General features: G+C 41.9%; 2 protein-coding genes across 3 annotated transcripts in view; one reads left to right on the top strand and one right to left on the bottom strand.

The window, feature by feature from the left end:
• Window positions 1-7,675, bottom strand: part of LOC125450280 (uncharacterized) — a 33,439-nt gene extending 25,764 nt beyond the window's left edge. Inside the window, exons 1-4 of one of the 2 annotated variants that reach the window (XM_048526273.2) lie at window positions 7,544-7,675; window positions 5,999-6,240; window positions 4,178-4,254; window positions 835-917 (exon numbers count right to left, since the gene is read on the bottom strand). In XM_048526273.2, coding sequence (XP_048382230.2) covers window positions 835-917; window positions 4,178-4,254; window positions 5,999-6,216 — 378 coding nt within the window. In that variant the 5' untranslated portion in view covers window positions 6,217-6,240; window positions 7,544-7,675. Of the gene's footprint in view, window positions 1-834; window positions 918-4,177; window positions 4,255-5,998; window positions 6,241-6,503; window positions 7,091-7,543 lie in introns of those variants that run through there. The other variant, XM_059644826.1, reaches the window with a different exon arrangement.
• Window positions 7,676-7,803: 128 nt separating this feature from the next.
• The window catches only part of cenph (centromere protein H), a 36,056-nt gene continuing 28,016 nt past the window's right edge, over window positions 7,804-15,843 (top strand). The window contains exons 1-2 of the mRNA XM_048527177.2: window positions 7,804-7,913; window positions 13,294-13,437. Coding sequence (XP_048383134.2) covers window positions 7,909-7,913; window positions 13,294-13,437 — 149 coding nt within the window. The 5' untranslated portion in view covers window positions 7,804-7,908. The remainder of the gene's footprint in view (window positions 7,914-13,293; window positions 13,438-15,843) is intronic.

The following is a 15,843-nucleotide window of genomic DNA, read 5'->3' as shown; positions in this document are numbered from 1 at the left end:
TTAACATCACTGGTAATCCCTGGGATGAGAGTTTCTGGTCGATGAATCCCAGACTGTATTAGACTCACTATATAAACAGTGGCTACAAGAGCAGGTCAGAGGTTAGGAATACAGGAGATGAGTAACTTGAAAACATCCAGGATAAAGCAGCCCACTTAATAGACACCTAATGTACAAACATCACTCCTTCTGCCAGTGACGCTCAGTAGCACCAGTGTGTACCATCTAGAAGATGCACTGTTTTAAAAATAAAACAAAAATCACTTAAACTCCTTAGCACCCTTCAATTCCATTGCATCCTCCAGTTCCATAAACACTTCCATCTTGAAGGAGAAGGGCAGAAAATTCATTGGAACACCAACAGCTGCAAGTTCCTCTCCAAGCTATTCACCATTTTCATTTAGATCTTTCATCATTACTCTTTCACTATCACTGGGTCAAAATCATAAAGCTTTCTCCCCAACAGCATTGTAGATTCACCTACATCAAATACACTTCAGTGGTTTAAAAAAAGTCAGTACCACCTTCTCAAGGGCAATTAGAGATTGGTCTAGCACTTATTAACTATCAGCAATGGTCATATCCCCTGAAGTGAATTTTTAAAAATTCTTTGGTTTGTTTTTGTTAATTTAGTTACTTCAAATTTTATTTTGACAAGAGTAAGGCTCTTAGTATAAACACAAATGCAACCGTTACCCACTCGTGGAACACCATGACAAAATGAAATGCAAAGCTTACATAGATGTCTCATTAACAAGTACACTGTGTTCTCAGCAAAGTTTGGGACATTATCTGACACAAAGGAAAGCATTCAGAGCAGATATAAACACTCACTCCGCCTCCTACAGGAATCTTGTCCAATGAGGATTTTGCCTTCAGATGCTTTTCTTGTAAAATTTTTTGTTTCTGTTGAAGACCTAGTTCATCAAATGTGCAAGTAAGTTAAAAAAGCTTATCATTTTACTTTATATGCTAGAATTTTGTAATTGCAAACAGCTATACAGCTGCTTCTTAAAACAGTTTAAGAGTTTTCATTATATTGTAGATTAATTTAGCCAAAAGCATGGGGGGGGGGGGGGGTGGTCTGGCTTGATGAGTAAATACAACCCAGGCAGTTCATGTCAGCTAAAGGGAACAAGGCACGGTGGTTCAGTGGTTAGCACTGCTGCCTCAGTGCCAGATACCTGGGTTTGATTCCGGCCTCGGTCAACCGTCCGTGTGGAGTTTACACATTCTCCTAGTGTGGGTTTTCTCCAAGTCCTTCAGTTTCCTGTCTCAGTCCAAAGATGTGCAGGTTGGGTCATGCTAAATTGCCCATAGTGTCTAGCATGGAAAATGCAGGGGGTGGGTCTGGGTGGGATGTTCCTCAAAAGGTCGGTTTGGATGCGATGGGCCAAATGGCCTGCTTCCACACTGTAGGAATTCCAGTGATTATCAGGTGCACTGATGTAGCATAGATTAAACAGCAGGGATAAGTTCCAATTGCTTGATATTTGCTATAAAGTCAGCATCTAAAATGCAGCCAAACAAGAAAAGCAGAACCTTTGAAAAATTTATAAAGTATTGTAGTATGTTAGAACTGTGAATGATGCCAAAAGGGTACTTTCACTTTTGATTTCATCTAGTAACATCAATGTAACATTCCTTTGTACGAATAATCAATCATGGAGATCCGTCATTCTAACAATTCTTTGGAACAACAACACTGCTTCTACTCAACATGTATGAAGGACAGCACAAGACCGAACTTAACAGGGAGCCTGACACAGCAGTGTTCTCTCAAAGCCAGCCTTTAAATAGAACATTAAATGAAAGAAACATTTTAACTCGTGCTAAAGATCCCACCAGACCTTTAATAATGATTTGGGTTCCCTTCCAATTGACCATTTACAGTTGATTTTTCTCTGAATCCAGAATGTAGCTCTAGTGAACTTTTATGGTAGAACATTCAGTTTTTCAGTATTTTGTAAGATGTATAGACACATGCCATAAACACCACAGGTCCATAGTTCCTTGAAAGTGGAGTCCTAGGTAGACAGGATAGTGGAGGTGGTCTTTGGTATGTTTGCCTTTATTGGTCAGTGCATGGATTACAGGAGTTTAGAGATCATGTTGCAGCTGTACAGGACATTGGTTAGGCTACTTTTGGAGTACTGCGTACAATTCTGGTCTCCCTGCTGTAGAAAGATGTGGTGAAACTTGAAACAGTTCAGAAGAAATTTACAAGGATGTTGCTAGGGTTGGGCGGTTTGAACTATAGGGAGAGGCTAGATAGGTTGGGGTTATTTCCCCTGTTAGAGGCTGAGGGGTGACCTTATGGATAGTTGTTGCTGGAAGAACTTGCATACATTTTTCAGTAGCATCGGCTAACAGCCGAAACTATCAAGACTGTTAAAAGTGATGATCAATCTCAACTGCACTCCGCATCAAGTGGTTCAGGTGTGTTCACACCAGTTTGGAAGTGTTCTCATCAGGGAGCAGAAACCTTCCTTGGTGTGTCAGCCTCACAACTGGAACTATCATTTGGAAATCTACTCTGTTCCATTCTATGCGACACGGAAAATGTTTTATACAGGGATTAGCACGCTCGACTGCTTCAAATCAGCAGTCTGTACGTACTACAGCATTCCTACTCTGCCATGCAGAGGTCGTGGAGGTTACTGTTGGGAGCTCTCCCTTTTCAAACAAAAAAAACAGGATTGACGTGGCAAGAGTTATACATGACAGTTCACCAAATTGACTAAACAATTAATTGCAGAGTGCCCCAGCACACCTGCAATTTACGTGCCTGGAAAAATCCATACTTCATATCAAAGAAAGAATGTTCATGGTTATCGTTCTTGCTTCACAATCAGAGGTGAAGAAATTGCTCCTGTTTCAGTCCCACACTGATGTATGATCACCAGTTGTAGATGGAAATGGGTACGTTAGATTAAATTAGACTAGACTAGATTCCCTACAGGGTGAAAACAGGCCCTTCGGCCCAACAAGTCGACACTGCCCCTTGAAGCATCCCACCCAGACCCAACCCCCATAACCCACACACCCCGGAACACTACGGGCAATTTAGCATAGCCAATCCACCTAGCCTGCAAATCTTTGGACTGTGGGAGGAAACTGGAGCACCCGGAGGAAACCCAGGCAGACACAGGGAGAATGTGCAAACTCCACACAGACAGTCGCCCGAGGCTGGAACCAAACCCAATCGAACCTATTGAAGGAAATCCTTGTGGGTCTCTGGTTCAGTTCAGGGTTGGCCATTAATAAGTGGCAAGTAGAAGTTGTTTGGCCTGAAAGTCTCTTCTGTACCCAGCTGATGTCCAGCGATAGTGTCCTACTCTTGGCAAGGTGGTCCAGATTCAAGTTCCACCTGCTCCAGGAGATACGTCATAACTCTGAACAGATTCATTAGAGAATTCATCCACTCAGATTCCCTTGACACCTATGACAACTGGCCCTCAGAGGGGATGGAGTGCAACATTATTTATGGAAATATTACTTCCAGTAAATTAGTTAAAAGTTTTTGTTATTCTTCATATATTAATGAGCACCAGCTTTCTCTATATTGGAAATTTGCTGGTTGGATCATGAGAAATGCAAAAAGGAACAGACTAAAAGAGTGGAGAGTAAGAAATTTATGTTTGCAATATAGGTCTCTAAATAAATATTTAAAGGGTCTAAAGGTTGGCACTGGTGCCAAACTTCACTACGTGGATGTACAGACCATAAGACACAGAAGCAGTAGGCCACTCAACCCATCAAGCCTGCTCCATTATTCATTACGATCAGCGATCTGATAGCCCTCAACTCCACTTTCTTGCCTTTTCCCCATAGTCCATGATCCCCTTACTGATTAAAAACCTATTTCAACCTTGAATATACTTAGAAACCCAGCCTTGACAGCTCTCAATTGTAAAAGGATTCCAGAGACTCACTATTTTCCTGTCCTAATTGGATGACCCCACATTCTAATGTTATGCCCTAGTTTTGCAGATTTTCCCAGAGGGGAAAAAACCCTCTCAACAGTTATCCATCAAGCACCCCAAATAGTCTTTTGTTTCAATAAGGTCATATTTCATTCTTCTAAACTCCACAATAATTTAAGAAAATAACAAGGACATTCCACTTTGTGACATCTGATCTGAAGTAGTAAGATTTTATCAAACAACCAACATACCTGGTGTCATTCTAAGCATCTCAAGATTTGGACTGACTGGTTTCTCTGACTTTCTTTGGCTGTTTTCAACACTAGAGCTATACAAAGAACATCGAAGGAAAAAAAAAGTGACTAATTTTACAAAATAAACAAAGAACTGTAGATGCTGGAACTGTACCAAAAGAGTTTAGAGAAACATCACAGCATGTCTGGCAGCATCTATTTTCTGTATAATGGTTCAAGTCTAGTGATCCTTTATCGCATTCTTATTATAAAAATATAAAAAAATCAGGATTGATTTTAACCTTCATCCATGGTGATGGCAACAAGTAGATGCAGTGTGTTGGTTGGTTGCAATTTTTTAAGCTAGATGCTAAACTAGTGATCAATCCATTAATGCTAATTTCCCCTTCTTCAAAACAGAAAAATCCGTCCTACGACTCTTACCAAATCATTTCAATGGCACAGGCTATATACAGCAAATAGAAATGGTGTGCAGCTGTATAGACAAAGGGCAGAAGATTGGCACAAGATAAGAGAAGCAACGAAGAAGTGAGATTTCCCTTGTTAGACATGGCATTAATTTTAAGTAAGTCTCATTTAGTCCACTCTCCTAGATTACAGGCCAGTGGTCTACACAAACCTGTTCTGTTCTATCTTCCATTTCATATAAAAAGAACTGATTATCCTAACCAGGAAAAACAAATATTATCTGTGACCTAATTAATAAGGGACAGTAAGATCACCTGCCAATCTAAAACTTCTGATGCACTGAAGCTTCTAAAACATTTGAGGAAGACCCACACAAAAGGCTGTTTATTAAATTCAAAGCTGTGGTCATTCATGTAAAATCCTGGGAAACATAAATTGTTAAGTGACTGGTGGGTAAAAAAAGAACGAGTGCACATTAGTGGGTTGATATTGGGGTGACGGTTGTACTGAATGGATCTGTCAGCACTGACGGTTAGGCTGTTAAACTTACTAATTGACTTGTTACCTTAATACAATGACCAAACATGCAGCCGGAACCAAAATAGATGTAGTAGATTCAGAGAAGAAGCTCAAGTCAGATTGAGATGGACAATATAGAAGTGTGGAAAGAAATATAACAGGTGAATTTTCAAGCAAACAGTTGTACAACGATTGTGTATGGGAAAGAAAAAAAAAAAGCACTAATGATGCTGAATGGTACAGGTATCCCTAAAAGAGCAGTCTCAGTAAACTCAACGCTAAAAACTTACTGAACCATTGCAAAGTAGTAATGACAAAATCCAACATCAAAACTACATGACTGAAATGGAGTACAAGTGGCAAAAGTTTCAATCAAACTGCACTAACAGTTCTCTGATCAGATAACATCACGAGTTGTGTCTGTTGTTCTGATTACTGAAACATTCTAACACTGGAGAAAAAGAACTGCACTATAAAGGGAAGAATGAAAAAGTCTTGAGGGGAAAAAAACTCGAGTGATTTTACTGCTGCTCTTGTCCAAGGTTATGGGTTTGGAAGGTGCTACTGAAAACATTTTTAGAATTCAACATTATATCCTATATAAGTAAAAAGGGAGCAATGCCAATATCTTGCAGGCAAATATTGCTGTTAACTGATACATGTAAAGCACACATTGATATGAATGTTTTTTTTTTAATTTAGACATGCTTAAGGACAATAGGTTCCCCATATAACAGCAAGTGCAGTCCAGAGGCAATTTATTCAGTGTTTGAGAGGTTTTGAATGTGATAAAAAAGTCTATACAAATGCAATAAAATATTTAAGAGATCAGCAAGAACATTTAGCAAACAGCTTTTTAATTGATTTTCCATAGTTAACTGCAATACTTACATTAGATGATTCAATGTGTTCGAAATCAGGGGAGTCACCAATCGCTGCCGTGGAATAAAAGCAGTCTTGCCTTTCAGATTAGGAGTCTCCATGCTTTCCAATCTGTTTGCAAAGAGTTGCTGAGATTGTATTTTTACTCCTCTTTGGAGGTTCTTGCACCCATTGCATGGAGTGCCATCTACTTCATGAACTTTGTGTGTTCTGGGAGTAGGAACCATTATGTGGTATTCTGATCAACTAACCTACAAAAACAACAAACTAAAATTTATATAAATTCCTTATTGAGCATCGAAATTTATGTAATGGGTTGCTGAGGGTCAGTTGCAGTGATAACCTGAGCACTAAAATTGTGTGGCTCTACAGACTGTTTAATTCAGTCTGTAGAGATAGTTAACATCAGTAACATTTGTACTAAGTTAGGTGCTATTCATGTAGATGGGTTAATTTTTGCCTGCCTACTGGTCATATTGGAAGATGAAGTACATAGTGTTAAATCTTCCCTTACCTTCTCCATCCTAGGAAACAATTCCAGCTCCATTGGTCTCAGAAGGTTCAAGAATTTAAAAAGTAATTGAAAAACTGATCATTAGTGCCTAAAAATTGGGAGGAGTACTTGCAGATATTTTAACTACTTGTTAACACTATCATGCACTGCATCAAAACATATTATTGCCAGCACTAATCATTGCTAATTAAATAAAACAGAACTAATTCATTTTTATTTCTAAATATGACAATGTAAGAAGTAATTTCTTATGAATTCCAATATTGTATGCCAGCATATCATAATTTGATTCTTTTGGCCAGAACCACATGGGATATCTTGGGAAGAGTCACACCAATCCTTGCTGGCATTAGTCAAGTTACTGATGCAAAGGATGCCCATATAATACCTCAGAAGATAGGCTCTATCTTGATTACACAGTAAACACTTATTACACTTACTTAATAACTAGTTATATTGCATCAAAATATATGATTGCCTGAGAGGCATCAGGCTCAACTTGAGAAAAACACATTACTATTTTCATTATATACTGTTGGCGTTAAGAATATATACTGGAGGCTGGTACAGCAGACTGTAGAGCAGCAGTCCCTTATATCCTGATGGGCAGAACTGCTTATTTCTGCTCTGAACCGGATGGTACAAGAAGAAGGGCTAGATAAAAGCAGCTGATGCAGTCCCCGACCGTATTTCTGAAATACCAACAACTTGATATCCTTTGCAACACTAATACAGGCGCCAATTCTGCACTTTAGAAACTGGGAAATACAATACTACACGGCTGGCCTGAGAGTGACAGTTTAGAGAGATTCGCGTTTCAAATATAATTGGACCTTGGAAAATAAACAAGCATTCTGTAAGGGGTGGGGGGGGGGTGTGTTCGGTTTGCTGTTTTCATAACCCTCTAAGTTTAGTCCCCCGGTTTCCAGTATTCTCTAACTTCTGCTTGCCGGTTTGCAAAGTTCACCGAATGACAGGGAGCTCTTCTGTAAAACAAAACCTTCACAATTTAGAGACTTCCCCATCCCCAGCTCCCGGACCTTGGTTTTCCTGATGATTAGCTCATGTTGTGGCCCGAGTGGAAGCCGGCCCCGGGCCTGACCGGAGCCCAGCAACTACTTCCACTCAACTCCGGCCGCTCCGTTCAAACTGCTCCCGCTTCAAATTGAACCGTCCGGGCTGGTTAGACCTGAGTAATCGAACGAGCGCCGCGTCCAGCGATGTCAGCCGCACTCGATTGAGTAGGTGCATTATGATCGACGAGTACAAGAACCAAACAGAAGTCAGAGCCGGCCCGCCAACAGACCAATCACATCGTGGATGGGCGGGACCAGAATCAACGGCTCTTGAAAAGTTGGCGCCCGCTTGGGTGAGCGAAGCCGAATACCGGGAGAAGCACAAGAGGATGCAGTAAGAGACCAGTTCACTTTCTTGAATTGAGTAGGCGGTCACTGGGTATAAAATGAATAGCCGGGCAAATTTCTTTCCATCCCACCAACCTCCCGGTCCAATGCATCGTCCTCTGAGAGATAATGGGAGCTGCAGATGCTGGAGAATCCGAGATAACAAAGTGTGGAGCTGGATGAACACAGCAGGCCAAGCAGCATCAGAGGAGCACAAAAGCTGATGTTCGGGCCTAGACCCTCTTCCCCCCCCGCCTTTCTGATGAAGCCGAACCGTCAGCTTTTGTGCTCCTAAGATGCTGTGTTCATCCAGCTCCATGCTTTGTTCCCTCGCATCATGCTCCGACACTTCCGCCGTCTACAATCCGACCCCACCACCAAGGACATTTTTCCATCCCCACCCTTGTCTGCTTTCCGGAGGGACCACGCTCTCCGTGACTCACTTCTCCGCTCCACTCTCCCCTCCAGCCCCACCACCCCCGGCACGCTTCCTTGCAACCGAAGCAAGAGCTACACCTCCCCCGTCCCCTCCATCCCAGGCCCCAAGACGACATTCCACATCAAACAGATGTTCACCTGCACATCTGTTAATATGGTATACTGTATCCGCTGTTCCCGTTGTGGCCTCCTACATCGGGGAAACCAAACGGAGGCTTGGGGACCGCTTTGCAGAATATCTGCGCTCAGTTCGCAACAAACAACTGCACCTCCCAGTTGTGAACCATTTCAGCTTCCCCCTCCCATTTCACAGATGACATGTCCATCCTGGGCCTCCTGCATTGCCATGATATGCCACCCGAAGATTGCAGGAACAGCACCTCATATTTTGCTTGGGAACCCTGCAGCCCAATGGTATCAAAGTGGACTTTGCAAGCTTCAAAATCTCTCCTCCCCCGACCACATCCCAAAACCAGCCGAGCTTGTCCCTGCCTCCTTAATCTGTCCACCTATCCCCATCTCCTACCTACTAGCCTCATCCCACCCCCTTGACCTGTCCATCCTCCCTGGACTGACCTGTCCCTTCCCTAACTCACCACCTACACTCACCTTTGCCTGCTCCACCTCCACCTCTTTGATCTGTCTGTCTCCCCTCCACTTATCTTCTTCTTTATCCATTTTCTATTCACGCCCCCTCCCTATTTATTTCAGAATCCTCTTCTCCTCCCCCAATTCTGAAGAAGGGTCTAGACCCGAAACGTCAGCAAACCTGCTCCTCTGATGCTGATTGGCCTGCTGTGTTCATCTGGCTGTACACCTTGCTATCTCAAATTTCTTCCTCTCCCCTTTTTGAATTGGAATGATTAGGTTGGAGTTTCATCAGAACCCCTTTGGGATTTTAAATCACTCAGAGGCAGTAAAAACTGCAGGTGCTGGAGTCAGAGATAACACGGTGTAGTGCTGAAGGAACACAGTAGGCCAGGCAGCATCAGAGGAGCAGGAAAGTTGACGTTCCTGTGTTACCCCTTTGGGATTTTTTCTCGAATGCTGCTTGTCCTCCTCCAGGTCTTAAGAGCTGGGGCGATGAGTGCCAGATGTTTGTTTAATCGTGCTGTCTATTCAGACATGTGGCGTGAGAATGTTGCAGAAATGTACAATGGCTTTTACCATTATTGGTGCATAAACCACCTTCTCACATCCTCCAGCAATTTCAAAGGAAGAAGAGACCCTGAGTTTTGTTGAGCACAGAGGTATTTGGAGTGGTACATCTGTGACCAAGCCACACTTGATTCTTACACTGCAACCTACAAATTGCACCATATGTTTGGTGTAAAGGTGAATGGATAATGGTGTAGGGAAGCGAATGCTAACGTGTTACCTCATTAATGTTCTGTGAATTTACGCAATTGGTAAAATAGTAAATGATAGTCTCAGTTAAAGACAACCGATTTTCAAAAGGTGACCAAAGAAAGAGTAGAGGAGCAAAAGAACCAAAATAAAAGGATAAGCATTACAAAAAAAAACTCCACCTTGTGATGTGCTAACAGAAGGGCACTTGTCTGAAATGTAGAAATACAGCATAATCATTATGATCAGGGACAGTGGAATTGCTTTAATCAAAACTGACAGAACTGTAGATGCTGTAAATCAGAAACAAAAACAGACATTGCTGGAAAATCTCAGCAGATCTGGCAGCATCTGTGGAGAGAAATCAGAGTTAATGTTTCAGGTCCAGTGACTTCTTCAGAACTGATGATAGACAGGAAAGTATTGATTTTTATGCAGAAGATGGGGTAGTGGGATGGCTAGGGGGACTAAGGAGTAAACGATAGTTGAGATAGAGCCTAAACAGAGAACAGTTGGACTGACAAAGGAGTGGATAATGGTCAACCAAGAAGAATGAATAGTTTCTAAAGGAGACACCTCATTGAAGGTCCGTCGCAGACAAGGATGACTCTGTTCCACTCTGAGGTTGAGTCCATTGATGGGTGCACAGACCAATATGGCTACTGCAGCTTCCATTAAACGTGGGTTAGAAGGTGGTCATGAGAAGGCATGGGTGGGACATTAGAGGGTAGCATGCTTCTTTTGTTGTTCTTGCCTCACTTACATTTTTTTCTGGATGGCAATCCTTGAGCTGCTCAATGCTTTCCTGGATGCTCCTCCTCCACTTTGGACAGTCTTGCGCTAGTGATTCTCACGTGCCTGTGGAAATGCTGTGCTTTGCCAGTGAGGCCTTGAGGGTAAGATTGAAGCAATTCCTCTGTGCACCTGGGGCTTGCCTGCCATTTTGAAGCTTGGGGTAGAGCACCTGCTTGGATAGTCTCATGTTGGTCACGTGGTCAGTGCTTCAGTGCTAGGGATGTTGGCCAGGTTGAGGATACTAGTGTTGGTGCATCTTTATTTACACTGAATTTGCAGGACCTCATGCAGGCAGGGTTGATGGTTACTGCTCCAGTGTCTTCAGGCATCTGCTACAGACAGTACACATTTCAGAGCCATACAGAAGGGCTGGAACCACCACAGCTCTGTAAATCATGATTGCAGTATCAGATCTGATGTTGTTCTCAAACACTTGTTGTAGTGTGTAATAGTAAACCACGTGATATCAAGGCCTGATGTCTGGGTGTTGGTTTAATGACATGGGAGAAGGTACTCAAGCCCTAAAATTGTTGAACTCTATATTGAGTTTGGAGGCTGTTAAGTTCCCAGTTGGAAAATGAGGTGCTGTTCTTTCAACTTGCGCTGAGCTTTGCTGGAGCACTGCAGCAAGCCCGAGACCAAGATGTTGGCCAGGAGCAAAGTGGCAGGCACTGGAAGCTCAGGGTAATTTTTGCAGACAGACTGTTTTGGGAAGCCAGTCTGTGCTTTGTTTTCCCAATGTATAGTCAAGATGACTGTGGGAGTCAATTGACTATACATCCTTACACCCTACTTCCTGTAAAGACTCTATTCCATTCTCCCAATTCCTCCACCTGCACTATGCCTATTCTGATGATGCCAACATTGACAGCAGGGCCTCTGAAATGTCTACTGAGAATCTTGCTCTACTGAGAATTCTTCAGTACTGTAACTGGCAAGGCCCTCAGGTAGATCCAACCCATCACCCGCACTTCCTTTCTCATCCCCTCTCTTCCCTCCTACAACAGTGTTAGTGTCCCCATTGTCATCACTTACCTTCTTACCACCATCCAGTGGACCATTAGCTGCCATTTCAGCCACATCCAGCAGGATGCCACTAGCAGTGTAAAGAAAGATACATCAGACATGTATTTCCTTCCCCTTCCTTGTAAGCCTTCTGCAAAGACCACTCCATCTTGTACGCTTTGGTCCACTACTTCCTCATCCCCAACACCACCACCAACACTGCTGCTGCCTGTGTACCCCCTGCCACGCCAACAGCCCCTTAGCACCTTCCTTTGCAACCACAGAAGGTGGGAGTTGCCAGATACAAGTAATGATGAGTGGCTATCAAAAGAGTTTTGATATGTTGCAGCAGTGCATCTTGTAGATGTACATGCTGCTGCTGCCACTGTGTGTCAGTAGTGGAGAGAGAATGTGTTTGAGGTGATGGATGAGGTGGCAGTAAGCTTAGCTCATTGAGTTGTTGAGCTTCTTGAATGATTTTGCAGCTGCACTCATACAAACAAGTGGAGAACATTCCATTACGTTCTAGCTTCTTGCCCTGTGAATGGTGAACAGGCTTTGGGGAATGGGCTGGCTCACACCCCACAAAATCCCCAGCCTCTGACCTACACTTACAGACAAAGTATTTATATGGCTGGTCAAGGGTAACCTTCTAGGATGTTGATAGTGGAATATTCAATGATGGTAATGCCACTGAATGTCAAGGGGAGATAGTTAGATTTTCTCTTGTTGAAGGTGGTCATTGTCCAGCACCTGTGTGGCACATGGTAACTGCCACTTAACACCCAAAACCTAACAATGTCCAGGTCTTGCCATATTTGGCATGTTCAACACCTGAGGTGACATGAATGGTACCAAACACTGCAAACATCACCATTTCTGACCTTCTGAGGGAGATATTGTTATTAAAAATGCAGCTGATGTTATGTTCAGGACATCACAGTCTCCTTTTCTCCAGAGATAGTAGGAACTGCAGATGCTGGAGAATCTGAGATAACAAGGTGTAGAGCTGGATGAACACAGCAGGCCAAACATATTCTAGGCCCAAAACGCCAGCTTTCCTGCTCCTCTGATGCTGCTTGGCCTGCTGTGTTCATCCAGCTCTACATCGTGTTAACTCCTTTTCTCCAGTTTTGTTTTGGTGAGTATCTGATGACTGACACCTATCAACTCTGGTAGTCAGTATGCACTTCGAGGCAAACATCTTCTATTTCACATTCCCTGCAGCATCAGATGGTTAGAGGTGACCTTATACATGCTTATAAAATCATGAGGGGCATGGATAGGGTGAATAGCGAAGGCCTTTTTTCCCCAGAGCAGAGGAGTCCAAAATAGAGGGCATAGGTTTAAGGTGAGTGGGAAGGATTTCAAAGGCAGCTGAGGGGCAGCTTCTTCATGCAGAGAGTGGTGCGTGTATGGAACAAGCTGGCAGAGGAGGTGGTGGAGGCAGTTACGGTTACAACACGACATCTGGATGAATTCATGAATAGGAAGGGTTTAGAGCGATCTGGGCCAAATACTGGGCATTAGATTAGTTTAAGATATCTGGTCGGCTTGGATGATTTGGACTGAAAGGTCTGTTTCTATGCTGTATATTTGTAGCTCTATATCCAGTTGTGGCATGAGACTCCTAGTGACTGATTTTTAGAACTTGTAGAATGATACCTCACTACCTTTATCTTCCATCCACCCAAGTAGGAAATGCCCAGTTTCCACTGAAACTGATTGTGATTCACTCTGCATTCTTAAAAATTACTTCTTCTCAGTTTTTCATCTTGTGGTATTTGTTCTCTCTATATCAGTTATGAAACAGACACAAAGATTCTTCAGGAGCTTGGTTCTTCCTGTGTGGAACTTGGACAGTTAGCACTTGATAACTTCCATGTAGCACCGGCAGTTGATCAAGAAAGTCCTATTGGAATGAATTCCAATTTGCAACTTATGTGGTGAGTAATGGTTGTGTATTTATGTAAAGTATGGTCAATTTTCTACAATATGTTTTCATGATAAAAATATTAGAACACATTGTTTGCTATGAAATCATTAGAATAGTAATAATGAAAACTTTATGTTCTGGAGATAAGTTTAATTTTGAAAATATTTCTGTTTGAATTTATATTTTAGAACTGCGTTTCATTCCCTGGTAGATTCCAACTTGAATGCTTTATTTGAACTTTTCCTAGCTTGTATAGCCTTTGTATAGTGACCTTTGGCTTATGTTTGAAATTGCTGTCTAACTCATCTCACTCTTCTAGTCTATCTACATCAGTATAAATTTTACTCATTTCTGTGCGTATCCAGTTCCATTTTGAAATTTCATGCCAAATCTGCTTCAGCTGTAACTTTGTGCACCACTTTCCAAAAGTGTCATAACTTGCTGCATTTAAAAAAAGTCTTTTTCCATATGAATATTTTACCAATTACATTAAATCAGGTCAAGCACCCTTTCTGACTGCTAACCTTCCTACTGTGGAAACAATATCATTTTTGCATTTAGATGGCTTACTTTATTGTAGTAGTGCATTTCAAGGTGCATTTTTCTTGGAAGCATTAAGAATTTGTGCCTATCCAACTTATAAAAATGCACAATAGATTTTTTTATGTCTGTCTGATAAAGTATAATTATGGCATGACATATCATTTTCTATCTAAATTTGGGTATACAAATGCTGTGATAAATGCCAGCTGTAAATTAAGACACCTTAATGATTTATGTCAGGCCTGGTCAAGCTAATTGTTAACAAGTTATCTTTAAAGAAATTGAAGGACACCTTTGCTATTGGAAGCAAATGTCTAATTCTGATTACGAGGGGGTCTACTATGCATAAGTGGATAGAGTACAGAGAGAGGCACCACCTATGAGTTGGTGGGGGAAAATCCACTGTGTCACCTTGTTTTGCTGGTCAACAGAAAAATTTTCATTTCTTTCAGTTCAACTTAATGTCTTATGATGCAGGATTTCTGACGTAGCTAATTTTGATCATGACTTCAGCAGAACTTGGTGAATGTAACATTCATTGTCATAGAACAAGGTTAATTTTCTTATTATTCATTTGTGGGATATGGACATTGTTGATTGGGCCAGGATTTTCACCCATGCTCATTGCCCTTGAGAAATTGGAGCTCATCTCTCTCTTGAACTATTGTAGTCGATTGGTGCAGATGAGCCCATAATGCTATTTAGGAGGGGAGGTTCCAGGATTTAACCCAGTGATACTTAAGGAACATTAATATATTTTCAAGTTAGGATGCTGACTGGCTTGGAGGGGAGCTTGAAGGGCAATGTTCTCATGTATCTGCTGTCCTTGTCCCATGAGATGATACTGGTCATGGGTTAGGAAAGTGCTGCCTAAGAAGCCTTGGTGAATTTCTGTAGTGCATTTTATAGATATGCGTGCTGCTGTTACTTAATGTCAGTGACAGAAGGAGTAATTGTTTCTGGATGTGGTGTCAATCAAGTGGGCTGCTTTGTCTGGTGGTGTAAAGCTTCTTTGTTGTTGTTGTTGGAGATGCACTTATCCAGACATATGGGAGTATTTCATCACATTCCTGACTTATGTCTTATAAGTGGACAGAATTTTAGGGATTCAGGAGGTGAGTTGCTTGCTGCAGATTCCTAGCCTCCGATCTACTTTTGTAGCAACAGCAACTTTATACAAGTTTAGTTCAGTTTCTGGTTAATGGTATCTTCTAGGATGTTGATAGGTTCCTATCTCCCTGACGGGAGGCTAGAGTGGGTGTGGGCTTAACGAAAAAGAAAAGATAATAAATAAAAACAGGAAGCAGTGAGCTGTAAAGCACTAGGATAAGTGGATACCACGTAGTGACAAAAAGTGAGTTTAAAAACAAAGATTCTTTGTTAGCATGCAAAAAGAAGATATAAAAACTGGCATAAGGGCACTTTAGCTGAATGCTGACAGCATTAGAAACAAGGTAAATCTGTTGATGGCATGAATCACTGCAAATGGGTATGATGTAGCGATCATTACAGAGACATGGTTGCAGCATGGTCACAACTGGGAGTTAAATATCCAGCGGTATCGGACTATTTGGAAGAACAGACAGAAAGGAAAGGGAGGTGGTGTAACTCTGATATGTAAGGATGATATCGGGGCAGTAGTGAGGGATGTTATAAGTTCTGTGGAGAAAAAGGTTGAATCAATGACGGTGGAAGTTACAAATAGTAAAGGGAAAAAGTCACTAATGGGCATAGTCTATAGGCCACCAAATAATAACATCATGGTGGAGTGGGCAATGTACGAAGAAATAACCGATGCATGTAAAAATGGTATGGCAATTATCATTTGGGATTTTAAACAACATATTGATTAGTCAAACTAAGTTGGTCAAGG

Source organism: Stegostoma tigrinum, chromosome 3 (genome assembly GCF_030684315.1).
Source record: "Stegostoma tigrinum isolate sSteTig4 chromosome 3, sSteTig4.hap1, whole genome shotgun sequence".
In the NCBI taxonomy this organism is placed as follows: domain Eukaryota; kingdom Metazoa; phylum Chordata; class Chondrichthyes; order Orectolobiformes; family Stegostomatidae; genus Stegostoma; species Stegostoma tigrinum.
The sequence above is the reverse complement of the archived record's forward strand: the minus strand, read 5'-3'. Positions and strand labels throughout refer to the sequence as shown.